General features: G+C 52.9%; 1 protein-coding gene across 2 annotated transcripts; it reads right to left on the reverse strand.

Annotated features, from left to right (window-relative positions):
• Positions 1 to 281: 281 nt before the first annotated feature.
• Positions 282 to 7,320, reverse strand: LOC116410806 (GATOR complex protein WDR24-like). Of its 2 annotated transcripts, none has more exons than XM_031901889.1 (8): positions 6,341 to 7,320; positions 5,182 to 5,473; positions 4,293 to 4,473; positions 3,566 to 3,672; positions 2,790 to 2,936; positions 1,171 to 1,251; positions 613 to 825; positions 282 to 499 (listed from the first exon to the last, which is right to left on the reverse strand). In XM_031901889.1, the coding sequence occupies exons 2-8, from the start codon at positions 5,404 to 5,406 to the stop codon at positions 380 to 382; spliced, it is 1,074 nt and encodes a 357-aa protein (XP_031757749.1). In that variant the 5' UTR covers positions 5,407 to 5,473; positions 6,341 to 7,320; the 3' UTR covers positions 282 to 379. The 2 variants fall into 2 exon arrangements, with proteins under 2 accessions (XP_031757749.1, XP_031757748.1); XM_031901888.1 differs by having other exon boundaries at positions 5,182 to 5,423; positions 6,341 to 7,319.
• Between the last annotated feature and the right edge of the window lie 2,795 nt (positions 7,321 to 10,115).

A 10,115-nucleotide genomic window follows, 5' to 3' on the forward strand; every position in this document is an offset into this window, starting at 1 on the left:
CACATTAGAACTGCCTTCAGCTAACCTATTGTTTCTCCTACCCCCATGTAACTGGAGGAGTCCCAAGCCGGACTTGGATTTCTTACTATTGAGTGCTATTCTGATACCTACTGGGAGCTGCTATCTTGCTCCCTTCCCATTGTTCTGCTGATCGGCTGCTGGGGGTGAGGGGGGGGGGATATCACTCCAACTTGCAGCGCAGCAGTAAAGTGAGACTGAAGTTTATCAGAGCACAGGTCACATGGCTGTGGCACCCTGGGAAATGAAGAATTTGACAGACATTTATTATCAGAATTTAATTAATGAAACAAAGTTTTAGTTCCTTTTGGAGGCAGAACCCGAAGCCTCCGGGGCAGGTTTTGGGGTAAATCGGAGAATATTAACAGAACTCAGCGACGTGCAGATTCCCTCCGGCTCCGGCCACCGCCGCGGTGTGGCCCCCAGGGGACACGTCCACCGTATGCACCGCTTTATTGGGCAGGCACACCTCCCCGAGTACCTGGGGCATGAAACAAAGGATTATGGGGCAGCTGGTTAGATGGGCATCGTCCATGGCAACCACCACCAATAGACTCACCAGTCCTTATACTGGGAAACAAAATGGCGACTCACCTCCTTGGTCCTGAAGTTGATGGCACAAGCGCTGGAGGTCCCGCTGCCCCCGGCCAACACTATGGTGTCGCTGGCAAACCTGGCCGCATAGAGGAACTCCCCCTGGAGACTGGAGGCCGGGAATGGGACGTCTTGCAGGAGCCCAGAGGAACGGAGGTCCCACAGCTGCAACGCATTCCGTGCCACCCAAGAGCCCGTCACTACCATGTCCCCCTGGCAACAGAAACCGTGAGCCTTTACTCTGTCCCAGGGCCGGCGTCATGTAGCCCTACTGCTATTATTGCACTACAACTCCCAGCAACCCCAGCTCATACACAAACTTTCCCTTTAACCAGCAAACATGCTTTTTTTCCCCTGTGAACAGTGACACCTAGTGGTGAAATAGTGATCTGCAGCTTGCAAGGAACAGAGACTGAGCCTTTATGGTTAAAAGGGAAGAAAACTCTGATCAAAATAATAAAAATTCTAGCTCTGCAGATGTTGTTGAACTACAGTTCCCGCTGGCTGCCAGAGGCAAATATGAGTCCGGCCTTTATACCTCACATTTGCAATACTCACCTTGATGTCGATTCCGGGGCCACAGATATGAGGGCCATGTATAACACTCCGGGCTTCCTTCGTTATGCGTTTGTCCCAGACCTTAATTAGAGAATGCAGATTTAATATTATATATCATTAGTGTTTCTCTGCATTGTGACCTGGTGTGGCCCAATGTGGCTCGGTGTGGCCCAATGTGACTACTACAGTCCATCCCCAGACACTGATTCCAAAGAGAGTGCAGTGCTTGAAGAAGCCACTAGGGGAGCTCACAGCATGGCCAGCACCTAGCCATTGTGGTCCATCTGGTCCGACCAATCATCTCAGTAACTGGGAGCTCAGAAACCCCCCTGTGCCCAGTTACATAGCGAGTACCCCCCTGTGCCCAGTTACATAGCGAGTACCCCCCTGTGCCCAGTTACATAGCGAGTACCCCCCGTGCCCAGTCACATAGCGAGTACCCCCCTGTGCCCAGTTACATAGCGAGTACCCCCTGTGCCCAGTTACATAGCGAGTACCCCCCTGTGCCCAGTTACATAGCGAGTACCCCCTGTGCCCAGTTACATAGCGAGAACCCCCTGTGCCCAGTTACACAGCGAGTACCCCCGTGCCCAGTTACATAGCGAGTACCCCCCGTGCCCAGTTACATAGCGAGTACCCCCCTGTGCCCAGTTACACAGCGAGTACCCCCTGTGCCCAGTTACATAGCGAGTACCACCTGTGCCCAGTTACATAGCGAGTACCCCCGTGCCCAGTTACATAGCGAGTACCCCCGTGCCCAGTTACATAGCGAGTACCCCCCTGTGCCCAGTTACACAGCGAGTACCCCCTGTGCCCAGTTACATAGCGAGTACCACCTGTGCCCAGTTACATAGCGAGTACCCCCTGTGCCCAGTTACATAGCGAGTACCCCCTGTGCCCAGTTACACAGCGAGTACCCCCTGTGCCCAGTTACATAGCGAGTACCCCCCGTTCCCAGTTACATAGCGAGTACCCCCCGTGCCCAGTTACACAGCGAGTACCCCCTGTGCCCAGTTACACAGCGAGTACCCCCTGTGCCCAGTTACATAGCGAGTACCCCCTGTGCCCAGTTACATAGCGAGTACCCCCTGTGCCCAGTTACATAGCGAGTACCCCCTGTGCCCAGTTACACAGCGAGTACCCCCTGTGCCCAGTTACATAGCGAGTACCCCCCGTTCCCAGTTACATAGCGAGTACCCCCCGTGCCCAGTTACATAGCGAGTACCCCGTGCCCAGTTACATAGCGAGTACCCCCTGTGCCCAGTTACATAGCGAGTACCCCCTGTGCCCAGTTACATAGCGAGTACCCCGTGCCCAGTTACATAGCGAGTACCCCCTGTGCCCTGTTACATAGCGAGTACCCCCCTGTGCCCAGTTACATAGCGAGTACCCCCCGTGCCCAGTTACATAGCGAGTACCCCCTGTGCCCAGTTACATAGCGAGTACCCCCCGTGCCCAGTTACATAGCGAGTACCCCCTGTGCCCAGTTACATAGCGAGTACCCCCTGTGCCCAGTTACATAGCGAGTACCCCCTGTGCCCAGTTACATAGCGAGTACCCCCTGTGCCCAGTTACATAGCGGGTACCCCCCTGTGCCCAGTTACATAGCAGGTACCCACCTTTACAGAATTGTCCCACCCGCCTGTCACAAACACATGATGTTCCTCAGGGTGGAACCGTAGAGCAAAGATCCGGCGAGTGTGGCCGCTGGTGAGCGAAACGTCGTCATCATTCAGGGAGTCCGGAGCTTCCACTGTCTGCAAAATCTGCCAGCGAGACCCGACCGTCACATTGGGATTCTTACCCCCATGTGCCCAGCAGTAAGGAGGGAATATAACCCCCATGTGCCTGGCAGGAAGGAGGGAATATAACCCCCATGTGCCTGGCAGGAAGGAGGGAATATAACCCCCATGTGCCTGGCAGGAAGGAGGGAATATAACCCCCATGTGCACAGCAGGAAGGAGGGAATATAACCCCCATGTGCCTGGCAGGAAGGAGGGAATATAACCCCCATGTGCCCGGCAGGAAGGAGGGAATATAACCCCCATGTGCCTGGCAGGAAGGAGGGAATATAACCCCCATGTGCCCAGCAGGAAGGAGGGAATATAACCCCCATGTGCCCGGCAGGAAGGAGGGAATATAACCCCCATGTGCCTGGCAGGAAGGAGGGAATATAACCCCCATGTGCCCGGCAGGAAGGAGGGAATATAACCCCCATGTGCCCGGCAGGAAGGAGGGAATATAACCCCCATGTGCCTGGCAGGAAGGAGGGAATATAACCCCCATGTGCCCGGCAGGAAGGAGGGAATATAACCCCCATGTGCCTGGCAGGAAGGAGGGAATATAACCCCCATGTGCCCAGCAGGAAGGAGGGAATCTAATAAGGGGCGGGTACCTGGTGGGTGTGGCTATCGTACAAGCGGATGTTCCTGTCCCTCCCGGCGGTGCCAAAGACACTCCCATCCAGTGAGAAATCCAGTGCGTTGATCTCATTTCCCTGCTCTGTGAATGGGAAGATCCCGTATCAGTGCCGCTGGGGGGCACGGTGCCCGGCTCTATGGCGCAGCTACAGGCGCCATCTCCTTGGTTCTACACAAATATAAGGTTCTTCCCACCTAAACCTGTCCTTTTCCTTAACAATATCCCCAAAATACGTCCCTTTCTTTCCCCTGTAACAGCTACAGTAGCCTCTCATTCATGCTCTCACTCCATCCCAGCTAGACTACTGTAACCTGCTACTAACCGGCCTCACTAACTGCCATCTCCCCCCTACAGTCTGTATTAAATACTGCTGCCAAACTCCTCCCCCTGTCTTTGAAGAGAGTACAGGCCCCTCCCCTTATCATATAGGCCTCCCATAACCTCCTCTCCATCCCCCTGCCCCTCACTCCATCTCTTCTCCTGTGTCTCCATACGTTCCTGGCTGACCCCTCCCCCTCTCATCCAAGAGAGTACAGGCCCCTCCCCTTATCATGGCCTCCCATAACCTCCCCTCCATCCCTCTGCCCCTCACTCCGTGGTTCTGCTGTACAGCGCTGGGTACATAGGTGCCACTATATACACACACTGTACATACAGACCCCTCCCTTCCCCTTGGTGAATAAAATTGCCGCTTACTGTACCTGTCAGTGAGAAGACGTTCAGTTGGGACTGGATATCGTACACGGAAATGATCCCATCGGCCCCGGCCGCTACCAGCAGGTTCTGGCTCCCGGGATGGTAACTGAGCGCTGTGACTGCCTGCCGAGTGCGGTGCCCGGAATAGAGCGTCACGTCAGCGCCACCGCCTCCCACATTTACTGTCTGAAACACACGAGCGGCACATTTATATCTATTGTCTGGTGTGTCTTATTAGTGCAACAGTGGTGCCAAGTCTCTATCTTGTCCTACTGTCTCCATCTTGTCCTACTGTCTCTATCTTGCCCTACTGTCTCCATCTTGTCCTACTGTCTCTATCTTGTCCTACTGTCTCCATCTTGTCCTACTGTCTCTATCTTGCCCTACTGTCTCCATCTTGCCCTACTGTCTCCATCTTGCCCTACTGTCTCCATCTTGCCCTACTGACTCCATCTTGCCCTACTGTCCCCATCTTGCCCTACTGTCTCCATCTTGTCCTACTGTCTCTATCTTGCCCTACTGTCTCCATCTTGCCCTACTGTCCCCATCTTGCCCTACTGTCTCCATCTTGCCCTACTGTCCCCATCTTGCCCTACTGTCCCCATCTTGCCCTACTGTCTCCATCTTGCCCTACTGTCTCCATCTTGCCCTACTGTCTCCATCTTGTCCTACTGTCTCCATCTTGCCCTACTGTCTCCATCATGTCTTAATGACCCATACCTGCCATCATACCTGGTAATGGGGGCAGCCCACTAACTATCTGGGTACTGGGGGTGCCAGTGGGGGGCAATGATGTTACTGGGCCCCACAGAATATTAATGTTAGATCTGCAGACATGGACCCAATATTTATAGTGAAACTGCTCATGAGTTAGGCCTCTGGGCCCCTAATTACCTGAATGGCTCCATTTCCAAACCCCGCGGCCAGTAGTTTCCCGTTGGGGCAGAAGCGCAGGCTGTAAATCCCGTGGGAATCCTTGGCCAGAGGGACGTGGTGTCTCACAAACAGATCTGAGTAGGTTCCTGCTGATTCTTCCTCCGACCCCCCATCCAGGCTCTCCCCGCAGCTCCCCAACTCCTTGGACCTCAGAATGGCCTCCTCCAGGCGCCGGCGGGACATGCTGGGCCAATCCCGAGCTGCCGAGAGATATGTAGCGCTTTGGCTCTATTGGCTGCTGCACAACCCCCTACACCAGACGGACCAATCAGTTCTTTCCCCACTTTCACATTCTGAATCTTTATGTTTCCTTTATGGAAAGTCAAACAGCTCTGGCGCCCCCTGTGTGTGAGTTAAATACCCTGACCGCTCCCCCAGGGCAACTCCCACCCCCAGTAAAGGGCAAACAATACCCCAGTAATAATGTGATGCCCCAACAACCTGGCATTCCCCTGGGCATTGCTGGGTATCTGTCTCACTGGGACATTAAAGGGGTAGTTGAACTTTAAATTAACGTTTAATATGCTGCAGACATTGATATTCTGAGACAATTTGCGATTGGTCTTCATTTTTTCAGTTATTTAGCTTTTTGTTCAGCAGCTCTCCATTGGGTATTTCAGCAGCTATCTGGTTGCTAGGGTCTTATTTACCCTAGCAACCAGGCAATGTTTTTAACGAGAGATGGAAATATGAATAGGGGAGGGGCTGAATAGAAAGATAAGGAATAAAAAGTAACAATAACAATAAAACTGGAGCCTCACAGAGCAATAGGGTTTGGCTGCCGGGGTCAGTTATCCTGTTGCTAGGGGTCAAATTACCTTAGCAACCAGGGAGTGGTTTGAATGAGAGGTTGGTATATGAATAGGGGAGGGGCTGGATAGAAAGATAAGGAATAAAAAGTAACAATAACAATAAAACTGGAGCCTCACAGAGCAATAGGGTTTGGCTGCCGGGGTCAGTGACCCCCATTTGAAAGCTGCAAAGAGGCAGAAGAAGGGAAATAATTCAAAAACTATAACAAATAAAAATGAAGACCAATTGCAAAGTTGCTAGGAATAGGCCATTCTATAACATACTAAAATGAATATAAAGGTGAACTGCCCCTTCAATCATTTACCTTGTTCCTGAGCGAATTCCTGTTTGTCAGTCTCCCCGGTAACTGTCAATCATCTTTCCATCTCATGGGCAGCAATGGGAGGGCAGAATGGGTCGAAGAGCTGACAGTTACTGCCCATGATAGCCCGTGTGTTTAGGGGCAGAGCCCAGGCAACGGCCCAGGACACACTGATTAACAAGTGAAAGGGACTGGAGCACAAAGGCAAACAGCAGCCTGTCGCTATAGCAACGGCCCAGGGTGTTTATGGGATGGAATCAAGTTACACCGCTCTGATCATCCCAGCACTGGCCATAGGCAAACCTACCTGCCCCGGGGCAGAACCTCCATGTAAGTAAAGGGTAACTAGTATGGAGCAAAGATTAAAGGGAAAGTTCACTGTTAAATTCCTGCACCTATTCAGTTACTAGGGTCCAGTTTACCCTAGCAACCTGGCAGTGGGAGTGAGAGACTGGAATAGAAAGATAGTGAACCAACTAAATATATTTTATGTTATATGCTATGGGGCCCAAGTTGGGTTCCGTGTGTGTCCCCCAGTCCTAAATATTAAATGCTAAAACCCCAGTTTAGTTCTAGGGCCCAAAATGGACTCAAATCCTTTGTTTCTCACCTGATTTACTGCGGGAAACTGTTTCCAACTGTCAGAGGGTGAGCCCCCCCTACAGCAGGATTGGTACAGTCTCATCGGAAGGGACCCCCCCTACACTTAGAGCAAATGGATAAGACCACAATTAAACTCTGTAGGGGGCCCTCCTGCCGGCACAGTGGAAAGGTGGGAGTCCAGTAAGGGGGCCCCATTGCAGCGGGGAACTGATGGAACTGATTCACAGACCCCAACAGGCACAGGGGCTCTTGGATGGATGAGTTGGCTGTGGGCTACTTGTGGGCTTGTTTGGCTATAACAGGGATTGGCCATAGTCAGGCGTATTCTATTTGGATAAGCAGTGTCAAAACTGGGCCCCATTCTACAAGGGGCAGAATCGCCCATGTAGGCAGAGGCGTAACTAGCAATGGCCAGCCCCCCCCCAACATGTACTCCCCAGCCCCCCTCCCAACATATACCCCCCACCCCCCCTCCCAACATGTACACCCCCACCCCCTCCCAACATGTACCCCCCCAGCCCCCCCTCCCAACATGTATCCCCCCCCAGCCCCCCTCCCAACATGTACCCCCCCCCCCCCTCCCAACATGTACACCCCCCACCCCCCCTCCCAACATGTACCCCCCAGCCCCCCCTCCCAACATATACCCCCACCCCCCTCCAACATGTACCCCCCCACCCCCACTCCCAACATGTACACCCCCACCCCCCCTCCCCAACATGTACCCCCCAGCCCCACCTCCCAACATGTACCCCCCCACCCCCCTCCCAACATGTACCCCCCAGCCCCCCTCCCAACATGTACACCCCCACCCCCCTTCCAACATGTACCTCCCCAACCCCCCATCCCAAAATGTACCCCCCAGCCCCCACTCCCAACATGTACCCCCCCAGCCCCCACTCCTATCTTTATTATTCTCCCACCTTTCTTATGGGCAGTTGGAGACTAAGGGGCATATTTATTATAGTGTGTAAGCCAACATCGCAACCAATCAGATCTTTGCTTTTGCTTTAGGTGACCATTAAATTCTAATTGCTGATTGGTTTCTATGGGTGATGTTATGTATATGCCTTGAAGTACAAACGCTCGAACTGACCAATGAAGGGACGGTTGTTAGCATGTTATTGCCCCCATTGGTACTGGTGCCTTAGGGCTATTCTGTGAATTGGCTGCATGGGCCAATGGGCTTTCTTGGTTTTGGGCAGTGTCTGTTTAATATAAAGAGTGTGACAATAGGACCCCTTGCTGCGGTTGTATGGGCTTGGGGTCAGGATCCCCAGAAAGGTCCAATCAGGACGGAGAAGTAGGGAACAGTCTCTCGCTGTCTCCGTATGAGAGAACCAATATGGAGACCCACGTGGGACTGAGCACCCGTCTGTAGAAGTGCAATGTGGCTAAAGGCACCCACTGATGGCTCTTGTCCATGGGTCTTTAGTAAAACAAGTAAAAACCCCACGTGATGAAGCTCTGCTGCAAAGTTTAAAGGGGAAGCTAACCTACTGTAGGCTTCTTGGCCCTGAGGAAGATGAGGCCTCTCACTCCTGGGTCCATGGAGTAAATCAGTAATGGGAGGAGCAGAGGGCTCGGAAAAGTACTGGGTCTGGTCTGGGACTCACCGTATTCTGAAATATTAATTAGTTTGTCGTTAAATCGCTCTTTCTTCTCCATTAGTGCAGCCCCAAACAACCCTCCCCATCCCCCCTCTCCGGACCTTCACTCTCGCTCACATTTCAGCGCCTCTTGTGTCCCTTGGTGCCACGTGAAAAAGACCAATAAAAACACGGTTTTGGGTTTCTCTGCCCGGCACTGACTTGGCTGAGCCGCGGAAACGCGATACGGCCGAGTCCCACTTGCCCTTTCTCAGGACTAAAGGCCAAATTGCATATTCAGTGTCTCTCTTGTCTAAAGGGAAACTCTACTCCTTCCCTTTGTTACTGAGAGCCCAACGCGTTTGTGTCTGTCTCGCCCGTGGTGCCAACGGGTATCGTCTGTCTATTCCTCCCCAGGAGCCAGCGGTCTCAGCCTTTCTTCATTGCGTAGGGTCCTCCATTTCTCACCCAAAGGGCCCAACCTGATTGGTTGCTTGATGGGCTATTGTTTGCTTTGTGTGGCAAGGTTGGCTGTGAACCAATTGTCCCTTTATACTCTAGATCAGTGATCCCCAACCAGTGGCTCGGGGGCAACATGTCGCTCCCCAACCCCTTGGACGTCACTCCCCAACCCCTTGGACGTCGCTCCCCAACCCCTTGGACGTCGCTCCCCAACCCCTTGGACGTCGCTCCCCAACCCCTTGGACGTCGCTCCCCAACCTCTTGGACGTCGCTCCCCAACCCCTTGGACGTCGCTCCCCAACCTCTTGGACGTCGCTCCCCAACCTCTTGGACGTCGCTCCCCAACCCCTTGGACGTCGCTCCCCAACCCCTTGGACGTCGCTCCCCAACCCCTTGGACGTCGCTCCCCAACCCCTTGGACGTCGCTCCCCAACCCCTTGGACGTCGCTCCCCAACCCCTTGGACGTCGCTCCCCAACCTCTTGGATGTCGCTCCCCAACCCCTTGGGTGTTGCTCTCAGTGCCCCCAAACCAGGGAGTTATTTTTGAATTCCTGACTTGGGGGCAAGTTTTGGTTGAATAAAAACAAGATTTCCTACCAAATAAAGCCCCCTGTAAGCTGATAGGGTGCATAGAGGCCCCTAATAGCCAATCACAGCCCTTATTTGGCTCCTCCATGAACTTTTATGGTGCTTGTGTTGCTCCCCAAGTCTTTTTACATTTGACTGTGGCTCACAAGTAAGAAACATTGGGGATCCCTGTTCTAGATAATACCCAAGTGTAGCAGAGATGATGAGCAAAGTGCCTATTGTGGTATCACCCAATCAGATATAGCCCTGCCCAACGTTGGACTGACCAAACAAGGAACCATGTAGGGAAACCATAGCCGCACATGTACGACAATGACCCCTCAACTCTTCCCTGAGCCCAGAGGTTCAACTAAACTTGCCAGACCCTGGTGCCTCCACATTGGCCAATGATATTCCTACAAGCTAGAGAACATCAGATCATTGGTTAACTCTTCAAATCATGAACACTGGAGGGTTGAACAGAATGCACCAATTGGAAATAAGTTATGGAGTTGAATGGGTTGGGTGTCCCTATGGGTGTAGGAGATGCCAGTGA

Source organism: Xenopus tropicalis, chromosome 5 (assembly GCF_000004195.4).
Source record: "Xenopus tropicalis strain Nigerian chromosome 5, UCB_Xtro_10.0, whole genome shotgun sequence".
NCBI classification, from domain to species: Eukaryota; Metazoa; Chordata; class Amphibia; order Anura; family Pipidae; genus Xenopus; species Xenopus tropicalis.